The sequence below is a fragment of the Rutilus rutilus genome (assembly GCF_951802725.1).
Source record: "Rutilus rutilus genome assembly, chromosome: 9".
NCBI lineage: Eukaryota > Metazoa > Chordata > Actinopteri > Cypriniformes > Leuciscidae > Rutilus > Rutilus rutilus.
This window is the reverse complement of record NC_140223.1, coordinates 34240634-34258591: the sequence shown is the minus strand read 5'-3', so window position 1 is coordinate 34258591 and position 17958 is coordinate 34240634. Positions and strand designations below refer to the sequence as shown.

Below are 17958 nucleotides of genomic sequence, written 5' to 3'. Positions count from 1 at the left end.
GTTTTGTATTGAGAGCAGGCTCTGCACTGTGGAATATAGCCGTTGTCTTGGTGGGCTTAAAGTCTCTGCGTCTATCCCTTTTCTGGGTAGTTTGCTCCTTTCTGTCCCCGCCATGCAACTCAAAACCACTTTCCTGTATTTTTAGCTCATATTCAAGCCAGTCCGCAAAGTGTAAAAGAGTAGGAATGTGAACATTTAAGGGGTACATGTACCTTTTGAACTCAGCTCGCAATTCGTGGGGCAGTTTTGACATCAGTCTGGTTACGTGTGAACCGCACTGGAACTCAACACTGCCGCTATCCCCCAGTTGGTCCAGCATGCCTACTAATGCTCTGACTTTCAATGCAAACCTTTTGAATCCACTAGCATCATAACTATGGATAGTGGGGTCATCCATTAAATCAGCAATCCGCCGCAAGGCTAATTGGTGAGGTTGCCCATATTGCTCAGCAAGAGTTGCCATGGTATCTGAATAGGGCCTACTGGAATTGATATAAGAGTCTGCAATGAGAAGAGCGTCCTCAAACTTCAAGTGTTCTAAGAGAATTTGATATTTAAATCTCTCTGTCACATCCTCAGGTAGAAGATTGTCTAATGAGACATGTCATGTGGCAAAGGCACTGCTCTTTGGTGGGTTGAGGAGGCTCTGTTAATAACCATTTGATGTTGCATATCTAGAACTGTAGATTGAAGTTGTTGATTTTCTTGTTTAAGCTGCTGCATCATTTTCAGAATCTCTGATACATCCTCCGTTGTAACTGGTTGCAGTACAGGTGTGCTTTCATATCTTGTCCCAGTGGGTGGTGAACGACTTATGGCTCTCCGGTCTGCCCACATGGCCTCGTCGCTCGATGACTGATACGTGAGAGGGGTCATCTCGGCTACCCTTTCAGTCTGACTTGCCTGTAACTCTCTGGGATGAAGGAATGTAGCAGCAGCTTGGGTCTGTTGGTCGTAATGTGGGAGAGAAACCTCATAATCCTCCAACCAGGCTGGAGGCTGTGTTCACCGCTTAGGACGCACGTCAGCAGGCCGTCCTTCTCTGGTCGTCTTGTCTGAAAACATCTTCGACACATCCACAGCAATTACCGTAATCCGGCTCGAAGGACCAATTTGTTGTGTTGTAACCGATTTGGCTCGGGTTAAATGAATCACTGTGGTACGTCTGGTCAGGACGCAATGAAGATGCACTTAGGTTTCGTTGAGGATTTATTGGGTGTACTTGTATGTGTGTGTGGTTTTTTAGATGCACGCACACGATTAATAACACCACTTTCTGAAATGAGGCAATCTCTCGTGAGCTCCGCAGTCCACACTCTACGGATTCATAACAACAACTAACGCACTTCCTTTCCAGCATATTCCAATTACTCCGTTATTCCACAGGGGGGCGTTCACAGTCCATAGTCATTGAATCTGTCAACTCTCAATATGAAAACCCTACTAATATAAATCTATTACCTGAAGTGCTAAATACAAACCCTTTGTAACAATGACAATTATCTTGTATGTGTGAATTGTCCCATTTTTGTCTAATAGTGTTTCTTTTTCAAACAGGACATGTGTGAACCAGCAATATTACGGGTAATTCTTGATCAGAACTCCATTCGCAAACTTCACCTGCCCTCTGGAATTCCAGATACCTGTGTGAAGTTGGAGTCAGTAGTTAAAGAGACATTTCAGATACAAGGGAACTTTACTCTACATTACAAAGACACTGATTTTGAGGAGTTCTTTTCTCTGACTTCAACATCTGAGCTTAAAGATAAAGACACTATTAAAGTAGTGCAAGTTGAGCCAGTGACTATACATTTAACAACAATTGACAGTTTAGAGTGTTCTGGCCCTTCTACCTCTGATGCCCCAGTTAGTTCAGATGACTGTTCAGTTGCCTCTTCAGCTCCCTCATCATCTGGCGCATCAGATGACACCGTATTGCTCTCCTCTCCAGACAGTCATGGACAAAGATCAAAGCCGTGGCCATCACCGTTTGAAATTCCAGAGTTTGCCTATGACACTGAGCTGGTTCTGAAGTCTGCTAATGATGCATTCAGAAATGATGGAACTACTCTGAACAATCCAAGTGTCAAATCCGATATTCTAGAGAAATTGGCTGAAAAGATTTTCCAGTTTTGTGCATATCCGACCAGCCAGCAAATTTCTTCAGTTGCAGAGGCATTAATCCAAAAGCATCCTTGCTTAAAGGAGCCTGGGTCATACTCCGGATTCTATGGATGGCAAACCAGACTAAAATTCAAGATGGGAAACTATCGGTCAAAATTTAGAAGTATCGGTTGCCCAGAAGTAACAGTGAATTCGGCGAAAAATAAAAGACCTGCTGCTGTAAAAAAAACAAAGAAAGCAGAAATAAACTACCTCCCTCCACATCCTGTGGGAGTAACTGAACAGAGTCTAGAACAAGAACGGATTGAGCTTCTTGATGATGTCAAGATAAGGGATAACTGGAGAAATATTAATCAAAAAATGTCCAGAACTTTCTCCTACCGTTGTAAGGAGATTGTGGAGAAGAGTCCTTCTATAGCAAGCATACAGGAAAGATGGCCTGCTTTGTTCGACACCTCTCAGGTATCTACATTTATATTTCCTTGTTTTAATTCTGCTCTAAATTTGTCTGAGTTTTGAGTAATGTATTGTTGTCTTTTTAGGTCAAAGAAGAATTCAGGAGGTTGACAGCTGTTGAGCTTGAAACAACATTCATGGCAAACCTGGACAAACACTCGGATGCACTTCTGTCTTTGTTTCGCACCAAGGGAGGAAAAGCTGGACAGCAAATTAGAGAAATTTTGAGTATGCTAAACCAGGTATGTGGATAGTTTATGTAGGGTTGTAAAAAGTAACAGTACTTTAGTACAAAGTCGGTACTGAAATTTTAACACTTTTTTTATTTTATTTTGAGCGCTGACTTCTGGCTCAGCTTAAACACCTCTAATATTTTGTGGGTTCACCCAAAAATGAAAATACTGATTCTCACCCTCATGTCGTTCCACATATGTTAGACCTTTGTTTATCTTCAGAACACAAATGAAGATCTTTTTAATGAAATCTGAAAGCTTTTTGTTCCTCCATTGGCAGCTACACAATTTCAACTTTGACGCTTCAAAAAGTTCTTAACGAGATTGTAAAAACTAATACATATAATTTGAGTGGTTTAGTCCAAATTTTCTGAAGAGACTTGATCGCTTTATATGATGAACAGATTTAATTTAGGCTTTTACTCGCATATAAACACTGGATTAAACCACTCAAATTATATGTATTAGTTTTACAATCTCGTTAAGAACTTTTTGAAGCGTCAAAGTTGCAATTGTGCAGCTGCCAATGGAGGTACAAAAAGCTTTCAGATGTCATCAAAAAGATCTTTATTTGTGTTCTGAAGATGAATGAAAGTCTTACAAGTTCTGAACGACATGAGGGTGAGTAATTAATGACAGAATTTTCAGATCATTGTTGTAGTGTATAGCAGCAGAACTTTTCTGCTCTCTTTCAAAATTAATTTTGCTTCCAACTTCATTTGCCATCAGCAGTTATACAGTCAATGAAGATGAGTTTGTTACATAATGCTCAAACTCTATGGGGTCTCTGTATAATTGTTGTTTTGTGTGTATGCACCATGAAAAGCCACATTTTGTATACTTTTCAGACCAGTCCTGTGGAAAAACGCAGAGAAGTTGTAATTCGATGCTTAATTGTCTACCTCTCGGAAAATCCTGAGAATCTCGTCAAGCATTATCAGGTGAGCATCTAAAATCGATCAATAACCAAGTTGAGCTCCAAACCTAAATAAACCACTTGTATAATGGCAATTAATTAATTTAACCAAATTAGATGTAAGAGGCTGTAAGAGATTTATTTTATTTTAAAATATAAAGGTACGTTTCTTTCTCATTCTGTGTTTCAATGCAATGTATTTTCAATGCAATGTATTTTTTGCAACAATCTGAACAATAACAAGTGATGTTGCAAGTAAATGCAGATTTGCTGTGTTTTTTTTTTTTTTTTTTAAGGATACTTATGGGAATGAAGAGGAACTGGAACAGCTCACATTGAGGATCCTCACAAAAGGTGGCTCAGCAGATGATCCTTTACAGACTGGGGTAATGCTGGAAGGCATAGAGGTGATGACGGGGTTGTCAGGTGTTGCGAAGGCTTGTGTTTATCTACTTGACCTAATTTATGCAATCAATCTGAGTTACCCCAAAGAGCTCAGATACTCATTTGAATTTTTTCAGAAGATTCTACTGGAACTAGACAGTGCCAAACTTTCTCCAAAGGTTTACTCTCTGAAGAACAAGCTTCTTTGTTGAAACAATAGATTGATGGTGTTGTTCTGACCATTACGACTCAAAATACTGTATGTTCACAAGACCTGTTTAGCCAAACGCATCTGGTTTTAGTACAGTGTTAGTTGTAGTTGTAATTGTAGTATTGTTTTATTCTCATGTTGTTTGTTGCATGTTCTAAAAGAGAATGTTGGAAAAATATTTAGAGAAATATTTGAATATTTAGAGAAGTGTTACAAAGAGTGAAAAATCAAGAAAGTTTTTTGAAACTTTTGTGAAGATTGCAATCTCTCTTACAAAAAAAGGAAAGAAAGAAAATACTTTGGTGTTGTGTTAGTTTTATTCTTAAGAGGTTTGTTGCATGTTCCAAAAGTAAATGTAGGAACAATTTAAATCTTTTAAGAAGTGTTGCAAAGGTGAAAAAGTGACCTGTTAAAAGTGATTTTCCATTTGTCGATTTGCCACATTTTGTTCCATTTCAGGCTTTGCAGCCTTTGTCAAAAAAGTAAAATAAAGTTAAATGCTTTATTTTGTGTGATTTGCATGTTTAATTTATTTTAAGACATTAAATACTGCACTGTAAAACCCAACAAGTTAAGCTAACTCATTTCATTTGAGGAAACCGATTGCCTTAATTCAATTAAGTTTATAAAAAACAATAGTTATGAGTACTCTGAAATTATTTTAATCGAATCCACTAAAACAATAATACAAAGTCAAATTCAATAAGTTAAGCTAACTTATTACATTTGAGGACACTGATTGCCTTAATTCACTGTAAAACCCAACAAGTTAAGCTAACTCATTTCATTTGAGGAAACCGATTCCCTCAATTCAATTAAGTTTATAAAAACAATAGTTATGAGTACTCTGAACTTATTTCAGTTGAGTTTACTAAAAGTAGATATACATTGCAGTCAATAAATTAAGTGATTAATTAAGTGATTATTGAGCATTAGTGATTAACACCTGCTGTTAACGAGCAGAATCAATGAAGGAAAGAGAAACACAAGAACTACAACTGACTTCCAACCACAGCCTTAGATGAAATCAACTCAAGATAAAAGACGTTTAAATCTCTAAAGATCTCAGCCGAGGAGGATTAAACCACTACACAAACAGCATTACCAGCTTCACTTATAACTAAACAGTTTGACTTTTGTCATGCGTCTACAGAAGTTGTTATTGAGAATGAACAGAGGGTTAGATGATAATGATTTATTGAGTTTCATTTAAAGACACCATGATAGTGATCAGTGTTTGCTTTAGTTGGGCTCTTGACCCTTGCCTTTGTAACACCAGTTTTTCCTCTGGCTGCTGTAACTGAGTGTTTATAAAACACATTTGTTATGGCACATACGCCAAAAGAAAATATGAGCATGTGGTTGTGTTCAGATGATAAAAATCATCTGTAACCCTTTCTTTTACAGTCCCCTAATTACTAGGTATTTACCTGGTAAATATATGGTAAGTTATAGTTGGTTATTGGTAATTACCACAGGTAACAAGTATGTAAATGCAGAGAAACTACAAACTAATTACTAGGTATTTACCTGTTAAATATATGGTAAGTTATAGTTGGTTATTGGTAATTACCACAGGTAACAAGTATGTAAATGCAGAGAAACTACAAACTAACTACTAAGTATTTACCTGGTAAGCATATGGTAAATTATAGTATTTTAGTGTGTAATTACTTAAGGTGATTAGTATGCAATTACAGAGAAACTACCAGGGAAAAAAACACCACTGTTAAATATCAACTCAACAAAGTACTGTGTACTTGTTACCTGTTTAGGTTGGTAATAACTCAGATTTAATTGTGTACTTCCTCAGAATGTAGGCAGACTATTTTTAGAAACACCTGCAGTATTACCCATCAATTCAAGTTAGGTTTGTAGTTATCCTAGGGTTATGTTGGTAACAGTCCATGTTTATTTATTACTATCTTGAAATTAAGACGGTAGTTTCCAATAAATTACCTTGTCTTACATAGTTGTTGTTCATTGCTACACCCATTTATAGAGGGTTTATCAAATAATTTACCTTACACTTACCTGGTAACTACCCCGCAGGAACAGTTTTCCCTAATGTCATGGCACATCTTAAATACTGGGTATGTTCTTGCAAATGTTTTTACAATTTACTCAGTAAGTAAAGTGCAACTGTACTGTAAAATGAAGCCTTGTTTATTTCCATGGTATTACCGGAATTGTACCATATAACTTGATCATTCCCTTTTCCATATAGTCACAATTTTTTACCTCAAATGTCCTGCAACGTTACCAAGGAAAACGTGACAATTTACTCAGTAAGTAAAGTGCAGCTGTACTGTAAAATGAAGCCTTGTTTATTTCCATGGTATTACCGGAATTGTACCATATCATTCCCTTTTCCATAGTCACATTTTTATTTATTTGTTTTCCTAGTATGTCCTGCAACGTTACCAAGGAAAACATGACAATTTACTTGGTAAGTAAAGTGTAACTGTACTGTAAAATGAAGCCTTGTTTATTTCCATGGTATTACCGGAATTGTACCATATAACCTGATCATTCCCCTTTTCCATATAGTCACAATTTTTTTTACCTCATATGTCCTGCAACGTTACCAAGGAAAACATGACCATTTACTCAGTAAGTAAAGTGAAACTGTTCTGTAAAATGAAGCCTTGTTTATTTCCATGGTATTACCGGAATTGTACCATATCTTTTTTAGATCTAAGATTGACAATATTCATCAAGAACTACTTAATTCTGACTTAATGTCTAGTGATTATCAAATTGGACATAATCATATTTTTGCCCCTGCTAAAACTTTCTCTAACTTTGAGCTGCCTTCAGTTGATTCCATCACTAAGTTGATCACAAAGTCTAAGTCTTCTACTTGCTCACTCGATCCTTTACCTACTGTTTTAGTTAAGTCTTGTACTCATTCGATCTCTCCTATTATTACAGCTATAGTAAGTTCTTCATTATCTTCTGCTACTATTCCTTCATCATTAAAAATGGCCTCTATCTCTCCAATTCTCAAAAAACCTGGTGCCGATCCTAATGATCTAAATAATTATAGGCCCATTTCTAACCTGCCTTTTATATCTAAAATCCTTGAAAGAATAGTAGCAACTCAACTAGAATCACATCTGCAAGATAACGACATTTATGAGCATTTTCAGTCGGGTTTTAGATCCAATCATAGTACAGAAACAGCTCTTATTAAGGTTACAAATGATCTTCTCTTGGCTGCTGATTCTGGTTTCCTGTCTATTCTTATTCTTTTAGATATTAGTGCTGCCTTTGACACTATTAGCCATTCAGTATTACTCGAAAGATTGGCCTGCATTGGAGTAGCTGATAATGTTTTACTTTGGTTTTCGTCTTATCTATGTGACAGAAAACAGTTTGTGATGATTAAGACTGCTCAATCAGAGCCTGTCTCGGTCACTCACGGCGTTCCACAGGGGTCTGTTTTGGGTCCGCTTTTATTTATTATTTATATTCTACCCCTCGGTTATATTTTTCGTTCCTATGGTATTTATTTTCATTTCTACGCCGACGACACACAAGTATACATATCCACAAGACCAAATGCTTCTCATCCCCCTTCTAACCTTACTAAATGTTTGCAGGATGTTAATATATGGATGACTAATAATTTTTTAAAGTTAAATACAGGTAAAACTGAAGCCCTTCTCGTTGGATCTAGGTCTGCTTTATCTAAAGCTCAATCTTTCCCCTTGCTCATTGATAATTGCCCGGTTAACTTCTCTAGCCAGGTGAAAAGTCTTGGCGTTATTTTTGATGGTTTGCTTTCTTTTAGTTCCCATATTAATAATATTTCACGTACTGCATCTTTTCACTTACGTAATATTACTAGACTTCGTTCTTCACTTTCTCAACACTGTACTGAAGTTCTCATTCATGCCTTGGTTACATCTAGGCTTGATTATTGTAATTCCCTTTTATGTGAGATTCCGAAAAAACAGCTTCACAGACTACAGTTAATACAGAATTCAGCAGCCAGAATTGTAACTCATACACGTTCTTTTGAACACATAACTCCAATTCTTTACCATCTACATTGGCTTCCTGTTCATTTTCGTGTACATTATAAAATATTACTCCTTACGTTTAAAGCACTTCATAATCTGGCTCCTCAATATTTGTCAGATCTTCTTCATCTGTATACACCTCTTAGATCTTTGAGATCATCTTCTGCAGACTTACTGTCTGTGCCAAACTTCAAGATGAGTTCCTTTGGTGGTAGAGCTTTTAGTTGTGTGGCGCCTAAGCTGTGGAATGCATTACCCTTGCACATTCGCCAAATGGATTCAATTTCCTGTTTTAAAGTTCAGATAAAAACGTATCTTTTTAGAATAGCTTTTAATGAAATGATTGTATGATGTGTAGCATCGATGTGTTTGTATGTTTTGTACTTATTGCTTTGTTCTATATTGTAAGGTGTCCTTGAGTGCCTTGAAAGGCGCCCATAAATAAAAGGTATTATTATTATTATTATTATTATTATTATTATTATATCATTCCCTATTCCATAGTCACTTTTTTTTTTTTTTTAGTATGTCCTGCAACGTTACCAAGGAAAACATGACAATTTACTCAGTAAGTAAAGTGAAACTGTACTGTAAAAGGAAGCCTTTTTATTTCCATGGAATTACTGGGATGAAATAAATACAATTGTACCATGTAACTTGATCATTCCCTTTTCCATATAGTCACAATTTTTTACCTCATTTGTCCTGCAACTGTCCAAATTCGTAGGATCCTTCAAATACGGCCCACAAATACGTCCTCCTTTTCCCCGAATTGGAAGGATGGGTCTGGTGGATCCTTTCCCGTCCTACCTATCCCATAATTCTTTTCGGCAGAGCGTAATGGCGGACGAAGCGAGCGGTAGCGGAGTGGGAGAGGAGTATGCTTTTCGATGTACGTTTTTTAAAAACTGGCTTTTCAAAAAAAAATACTTTTTCAGTGGTTGTCTAGTTAGGCATTTTGTTTTAGCGTTAAGCATTTTTTTTACATTTGTACGTTTATATGTTAAAAAAAATTTAAGTGTTCAATAGCTTGCGGTTATCAGAGTGAGTTTTTAGTTACAAGATTTTTACCCACTGTGCCACATTTTTAATGTGTTTTGTTAAAGGAACACTCCACCGTTTTTTCATATTAAACTATGTTATTCCCTTAACTAGGACAAGTTGATACATACCTCTCTCGTTTCAGTGCGTGCACTCAATCGCTCTGGCACGCGGCGACACTTTGATAGCACTTAGCTTAGCCCAGTTCATTCATTAGGGACCAAACAGAGATGAAGTTAGAAGCAACCAAACACCTCCACGTTTTCCCTATTTAAATACAGTTACACGAGTAGTTACACGACCAAGTATGGTGACAAAATAAAACGTGGCGCTTTTCTAAGCGGGTAAAAAGGATAACTATAATGTATGGCGGAATAGCACTTGGGAGCACTTCGACTCGGCGCAGTAAAAAGTCACGTTGGTTCTAATGACAGAAGTGAGAGGGGGAGGATTTTTCAGGCGTGACTTTTTACTGCGCCGAGTCGAAGTGCTCCCAAGTGCTATTCCGCCTTACATTATAGTTATCCTTTTTACTCGAAAACGTGGAGGTGTTTAAACAGTGTATAACAGTGTATAAACAGTGTGGAGGTGTATAACTTCATCTCGCGCGCCAGAGCGATTGATTGCACGCACTGAGACGAGAGAGATATACACTCGTCTTACACTCTAAAAAGAGATGTGTTAAAAAACAACACACAGCATGTGTTGATGGTATTTTGACACATGTTGTGTATATTTTTAACACACAATGTGTGTTAAAATCTAACTCTGGATAGAATAGCACTGGGTGGAGGAGAGTTTGTGTTTATGAAAAAAAATCATAGGTATATTTTATATGGTATCCCATAAAAGCAATACGTTCAAATAACGATTAACTGGTATTTTTTGGCAGTCAATCACATCATGCCTCTTTTTCAATGTCTTTTTCTAATGCTGCTTTCACTTGTTATTAATAACCAGATTAACTTTATTTCTGTCAGACGTCTACAGAAGCTCTTATTGAGAATTACAGTATTTCACAATTGCTAAGACACATTTATTGAAACCTTCACCCATATTCTCAAAACTTTAAACACAAAACCCAGTCTTTAAACTACATTCACAAAACCCCTGACTCTTCTGGCAAAATCAAACACTCGCCTCAAAACCATTTGATCTGTGCTCAAAATCAAACAATGCTTTCAAAACATAAACACAGCCAGTCAATATATAAACACTCATCAGCATTCATTAGACACTACATCAAAAAATTGAGAACACAGCGTCCAGGGCATGTAGTTACAGAGAAGAAAAAAAAATGTTTATTGCACATAGAAAATAATTTTGCCATAAATAAAAGTAAATAATTCACAATTCAGTACAGCAAATATATTGCATACTGTAAGTACTGCAAGTAATACAGTATTGAATTTTCAGTATAAAAATAAAGTAAGCCCAAAGAAGAAAGACAACTCTAAATGAAAAGCATATTACACAAAATATTGTGCAATTGCAAAATCAAAGTCAATGAGAGACTCATGCTGTTGGGAGAACAAAGGGAATGACTACCTCATTTGGTAGTCTTGCAATTCTACAAAAGGGAAATGCTCTTACAAATGTATACATACAGTAACAATAGTAATGGACATCACATTCATATGTAAAATGTATTGTAAATCTTTTTTTCTTTTTTCCCCAGTCCCCTGACAAACTGATGTACTGTATCAAATGTATACAGTAAACTTTCAGTCGCAAAAATTAGAAAAACAATACATTTACCTGTTCTCTTCTCTGAATGTCCTGATTATGGTGGCCACAGAGAATCTGCTCAAATTGGGTTGTACTATTTGTCCTGCTTCCCTCATTGTCATTCCATGAACAAGAACATGGTCTATCACAGTTGCCCGAATTTGATCTGAAATTACTATTCTTGATCTTGCTCTTCGTTGTCCTTGTACTCTTCCTCCTCGTCCACCACCTCTTACACGAACTCATCCTCCTCTGCCTCTCACACTGTTTCCATCCATTGTTGGAATCAACATTCAACGTACCTGGGCCCCATGTGTACTCTGAACTGGCTTATATTCTAGACAATTGATTTGATCACATCATTAGAAACAAGTGTGAACAATTTTGAGTTGTTGTGTGTAAACGATGACAGCGGTGTTGTAGTTGTGTTTAACTTTTGCCACATGTATTTACCATTTTGCAACACAGTGCAAAATGTGTTTTAGTGAGTGAGAATGTGTTTAGAGTTTTGCAAAAAGAGTGGATGAGATTTGCAAACAGTGTCTTAACTACCTGACCTTGTTTAAGGTTTTGCCTACAGAGTGACTGATTCGACAAATGGGTTTAGGCCACTGAGCATTGGGTTCAGAGAATGGGGTTTAGTGTTTTAGCAATTGTGAAATACTGTAACATGTTTTGGTGTTGACGATTCAATGAATGTTTCATTTAAAGTCACCAGAATCGTGATTAGTGTCAGCTTTATTTGGGCTTTTGACCCTTGACTCTTTAACATTAGTTCCCTTTCGTGGTCACTCCGAGTTACGTCGGATGACGACGATTGGGGTTTCGCTTAGAAGCCTATCACCTTCGAGTATATAAAACGAGCCAATGGCAATGAAATGCCATGGGTCTGCGGAATTTGCATAGCGTATCTCCGCCCACCGCAGGGGGTATATAAGGAAGTACGCTGGCAACATGCAGATATGTTTTCGCTTCGGAGCCGAGACCTTCTCCACTCCTTGCAAGCCAAAATTCTGAGTTATTCTTCTCATCCCTTCGAGACGAGCGAACTCTCCGGTGTTGGTGTGACGGCGATTTCAGCGAGTGCTCACTACCCTGCTGATCTGCTCAGTGATCTGACAGATAGTGTGATTTCTCCCTGTTCGCTTCAGCATCCGCGGAGTTTTTCCTCTCACAAAAAGAGCATTGCACGCGGCACGTCTTTTTAAAGATGCCTCGCCCGTGCACTTCTGGTTGCGGTCGCGATGTGTTTTTCTCTGATGGGCACGATCTCTGCTTAGCGTGTTTGGGCGTTGATCACGCTAAAGCAGCGTTCGTGGATGACTCATGTTCCCATTGCGGGAACATGACCATCTCCATGCTGCGGTCGAGACTCAATGAGCTTGTTAGAGCGAGAGTCCCCCTACCCACACCCCGATCTACTGACTCCTCGGGAGCCAGTACTTCGGCTGGTGGCCGGGGTGACCTGAGGGTGACTGTGTGGGACATACCGCCGACACGTCCACGGTCCACACACCCCTCTCCAGCACTGGTACCCGCGAGCGTTCAGACTGAGACCGCTGGTCCCTCTACTGAGGTCCCGCGTGTTTCGTTTGGAGCTCCAGAGGAGGATGCAATGTCGATCGCTGCATCACAAGGTGGGCGTGAGTCCTCGGGAAGTGAGGATTCGGCTGTGTTGCCGCCCTCGGGCGCGCCAGCATTGCCCGAGTCTGATCCCGAGCTGAGTGCCATGCTTTCCCGGGCAGCCGCGGCCATTGGGCTCGAGTGGTCCCCGCCACCCAATCCAGTGCGCTCGCGGTTGGATGATTGGTTTTTGGGAGCGGCCGCTGACACTCGTCGCCGCCCAACCCCAATACCATTCTTCCCGGAAGTGCATGAGGAAGTCACGCGGTCCTGGAAGGCTCCCATGTCTTCCCGTGATCGTTCGTCGGCTTTCTCCGCCTTTCCTCCCTTGATAAGGCTGATGCTTGTGGGTACACTGGGATTCCCCCGGTGGAGCGTTCTGTCGCGATGCAGCTGTGTCCGGCAAGCGCTTCATCGCGTGGTGATCCAAAGCACCCATCCAAAGCCTGTAGATTTTCGTCTACCATGGTGGCGAAGTCTTACAGAGCGGCGGGACAGGCAGCTGCCTCTTTGCATGCCATGGCCATCTTGCAGGTCTACCAGGCCAAGGTGCTCCGTGACATGCACGAGGGTAGGACAGACCCAGGGCTCTTCGATGAGCTGCGCGCCGCCACCGACCTCGCTCTCCGAGCGACGAAGGTGACCGCGCGCTCCCTGGGTCTGGTGATGTCCACAGCTGTGGTCCAGGAGCGACATCTCTTGCTGAACCTGGCCGATATGCGTGAGCCCGAGCGGACTCGTCTGCTCGATGCTCCCATATCCCAGGCCGGCCTTTTCGGCGGTGCCGTCGAGGACTTTGCCCAGATGTTCTCGACTGCCCAGAAGCAGACTGAGGCGATCAAACACATTCTGCCCCGGCGCTCCGCTGCTGCTCCGCCGGCACAGAATCCTCAGGCTGCTCGCCGCCGAGGGCGCCCTCCCGCGGCTCCCGCCCCTCCCGCACGGCCCCAGCAGCAGCCTCCATCTGGGCCGCGTCGTGGAGGAAACCACAGGAAGGCGCCACAGCCCTCTCCAGCCCCGCAGCCCGCTAAACGCCAGGCTAAGCGGCGCTCCTGAGACGGGCCGCTCAGGATTGGCTTTCTTTTCTGTTCAGGAGGTGGTAGCAGGGCCACTCCTTCCCCCGGTGGAGGGCCGGGGGAGAATCTTTTGTTCTCCACTCCCCGCTGCTCGTCCAACGGCGAGCAGCACCCTAATGTGGTTAAAGACAGAATTGAATTCCCCAATCCTGAGCCAACAGAGCTCGAGGGCCGCGGTGCGTGCCACCCTCGGGTCCCGCCACTTCCGCCCTCCTCTGTTCCAGAGGTGTGGGATGACAGCACGCGCCGCCCACGGGCCACGCTCCTCTCATTCCCCTCTGTCGCCAGACCCCTGCCAGAGCACGCCCCCGTGGGACACGCGCCCTCCCCTGGCCTCCTCTGGCAGGACGCGGTTAATGACCGTGCCCCCGCACAGGGCCGCTTTGCCACCCTCGCCGGTGCCGGTCATTCCGCCTCGCTGCCCCACCGACGGTACGTCTGTGGTTCGTATGACCCCGCTGGTGCACTTTCTGGAGGCCTGGCTAGAGCTTCCCAGACTGTCCCGCTGGGTCGCGAGAACCATCAGACTCGGCTACGCGATTCAGTTCGCGATATCTCCTCCCCGCTTCAGGGGAGTCCGCTTCACTATGGTCGGTGGCAATGCCCCTGTCATGAGAGCGGAGGTCGCCACCCTACTGGCGAAGGGTGCGATCGAGATTGTCCCTCCAGCCGAGATGAAGTCCGGCTTCTACAGCCCTTACTTCATTGTACCCAAGAAGTCCGGTGGGTTACGGCCAATCCTCGACCTGCGCGTCTTGAACCGCTCCCTTCACAGGCTGCCGTTCAAGATGCTAACGGCCAAGCACATCCTCCAGTGTGTGCGGCCGCAGGATTGGTTTGCAGCGATCGACCTGAAGGACGCCTACTTCCATGTCTCCATCTTACCTCGACACAGACCGTTTCTACGGTTTGCTTTCGAGGGGCAGGCATACCAGTACGCGGTTCTCCCTTTCGGGCTAGCCCTGTCTCCTCGCGTCTTTACGAAGGTCATCGAGGCAGCCCTTGTTCCCCTCCGGGAACACGGGGTTCGCATCCTGAATTATCTCGACGACTGGCTGATCCTAGCTCACTCTCGAGACCAGGTTTGCGAACACAGGGACCTAGTGCTCCGGCACCTAGCTCGTCTGGGCCTTCGGGTCAACTGGGAGAAGAGCAAACTTTGCCCCGTGCAGAGGATCTCTTTTCTCGGTATGGAGATCGACTCGGTCGCCATGTGCGCGCAGCTTACGAGCGAGCGCGCGCAGTCACTGCTGACTTGTCTTCGTCAGTTCGAGGGCAAGAGTGCGGTTCCACTGAAACTTTTTCAGAGGCTCCTGGGGCATATGGCATCCGCAGCCGCAGTAACGCCGCTGGGATTGCTTCATATGAGACCGCTTCAGCTTTGGCTTCGCGATCGAGTCCCGAGGTGGGCATGGCAACACGGCACGCTCAGAGTCCCAGTGACTCCAGCCTGCCGTCAGACCTTCACCCCGTGGACGAACCTCAAGTTTCTACGGGCCGGAGTGCCCCTAGAACGAGTTTCCCGGCATGTTGTTGTGTCAACAGATGCCTCCACCACGGGCTGGGGCGCCATGTGCAATGGACATGCTGCCGCGGGCTCCTGGACAGGACCCCAGCGCCTTTGGCATGTCAATTGCCTCGAGTTGCTGGCTGTACGTCTCGCCCTGCACCGCTTCCATGCGCTGCTCAAGGGTCAGCACGTACTAGTCCGATCAGACAATACCGCGACAGTAGCGTACATCAACCATCAGGGTGGTCTACGCTCCCGCCGTATGTCGCAACTCGCCCGCCACCTCCTCATATGGAGTCAGAAGCATCTGAGGTCGCTTCGAGCCATTTATATCCCGGGAGACCTGAACCAGGCAGCCGACGAACTGTCTCGGCTTCGGCCTCTCGCTGGAGAATGGAGACTCCATCCCCAGTCGGTCCAGCTGATTTGGGATCAGTTCGGGGACGCACAGGTAGACCTGTTTGCCTCCCACGACTCGTCCCACTGCGACCTGTATTATTCCCTGACCGAGGGCACGCTCGGCACGGATGCACTGGTGCACAGCTGGCCGCGGGGCCTACGCAAGTATGCGTTTCCCCCAGTGAGCCTTCTTGCGCAGACCTTGCGCAAGATCAGGGAGGACGAGGAGCAGGTCATTTTGGTTGCCCCATATTGGCACAACCGGACCTGGTTCTCCGAACTAGTACTCCTCGCGACAGCACCTCCCTGGCCAATTCCTCTGAGGAAGGACCTCCTTTCTCAGGGACGGGGCACCCTTTGGCACCCTCGTCCCGATCTTTGGAACCTCCACGTGTGGCTCCTGGACGGGACGAGGCAGGTTTGAGTACCCTACCACCTGCGGTGGTGGCTACCATCACTTCCGCTAGAGCATCGTCCACGAGGCATGCCTATGCGTTGAAGTGGAACCTCTTCGTCAACTGGTGTTCTTCTAAACATCAAGAACCCACGAAATGCCCGATCAGTGTCGTGCTTTCCTTCCTGCAAGAAGGGTTGGAGCAAAGGCTGTCTCCCTCCACCCTGAAAGTGTATGTTGCCGCCATTGCCGCACATCACGACGATCACTGGGAAAGCACGACCTGATCATCAGGTTCCTGAGGGGAGCGAGGAGACTGAATCCTCCTCGTCCTCCCCTCGTACCCTCTTGGGACCTCTCAGTGGTTCTAACTGCCCTGCAGAGTGCTCCATTTGAGCCTTTGCAATCAGTAGAGCTTAAGTTCCTGTCTATGAAGACAGCGCTCCTGGTTGCATTGGCCTCCATCAAGAGGGTAGGGGACCTGCAGGCATTTTCGGTTGACGAAGCGTGCCTGGAATTCGGGCCGGCTAACTCTCACGTGATCCTGAGACCCCGGCCTGGATATGTGCCCAAGGTTCCTACCACACCCTTTCGAGACCAGGTAGTGAACCTGCAAGCGCTGCCCTTGGAGGAGGCAGACCCAGCCTTGGCACTGCTCTGTCCAGTACGCGCCCTTCGTGCTTACGTAGACAGAACGCAGTGTTTCAGGACCTCAGACCAGCTCTTTGTCTGTTATGGTGGGAAGCTGAAGGGAAAGGCTCTCTCAAAGCAAAGGTTATCTCACTGGATAGTGGATACCATTGCTTTGGCATACCAGCAGCAAGGTCGTCAATACCCCCTTGGTGTGAAAGCCCACTCCACTTGTAGTGTGGCTTCCTCTTGGGCTCTAGCGCATGGCGCCTCGCTAACAGACATTTGTAGAGCTGCAGGCTGGGCGACACCCAACACATTCGCGAGATTCTATAATCTCCGAGTAGAGCCAGTTTCTACTCACGTACTCGCTTCAACCAGCCAGTACTAGATTCTGCTCAGGTGTCTTCGCTTGCTCGCCATTCCTCTCCACGGACGGGATACGTGCGATTTTCTTCTCAGGTGAGTCTGATAAGCTCTGAGTTCCTCCAGCACCGGTGACGTCAGCGCCTGAGTTATGCCAATCTGCCATAACGCAGCTTTTGCGCTTGACTAGGTGCCTCCATGTGCATGGGTCCCCCTCTGGGCGACCCCCACATGTGTATTCCACTGTAAGTCTCTTTTGAGCGTGTGTCTTTCCCTTGGCAAGCCACCTTGCCACCCCTGAGGTTTAAATATTCCACCTGCGGCTGGACACCTCAGTGATACTCCATATGCATCCCTCTGGGTCATATGTGTCTCTCAAGTCCCCCCCCTTAATGGTTGGGCATAATTGCATATTTCTCCTGAGATATGCTTCCCAGTGTACCTTGGTATTCCTGTGTTAAGTAGGACTCCTTCGTTCGTGCTAGTCTCACAACAGGGAGCTCAGACTTACGCAGGGCACTGGATGACAGCCGAGGTGGCGTGATTAGACTGCAACCCCAATCGTCGTCATCCGACGTAACTCGGAGTGACCACGAAAGGGAACGTCTCGGTTACGTATGTAACCCTCGTTCCCTGAGTAGGGAACGGAGACGTTACGTCTTCCTGCCACTTCCGCTGTATCGCTGAAAAACGCCTGGGTCCAGTCTCGACTCCTCAGCGAAGACATATCTGCATGTTGCCAGCGTACTTCCTTATATACCCCCTGCGGTGGGCGGAGATACGCTATGCAAATTCCGCAGACCCATGGCATTTCATTGCCATTGGCTCATTTTATATAC

The 17958-nt window shown here is 44.0% G+C and overlaps 1 protein-coding gene across 1 annotated transcript; it reads left to right on the top strand.

The window, feature by feature from the left end:
• Positions 1–957: 957 nt before the first annotated feature.
• On the top strand, positions 958–4364 carry LOC311297394 (sterile alpha motif domain-containing protein 3-like; the record flags this gene model as incomplete). The annotated part of the gene is made up of 5 exons (XM_084419639.1): positions 958–1023; positions 1540–2586; positions 2667–2822; positions 3662–3754; positions 4026–4364. 5 exons carry the CDS (start codon positions 958–960, stop codon positions 4323–4325), a joined length of 1662 nt encoding a protein of 553 aa, XP_084275765.1. The 3' UTR covers positions 4326–4364.
• Positions 4365–17958: the final 13594 nt, after the last annotated feature.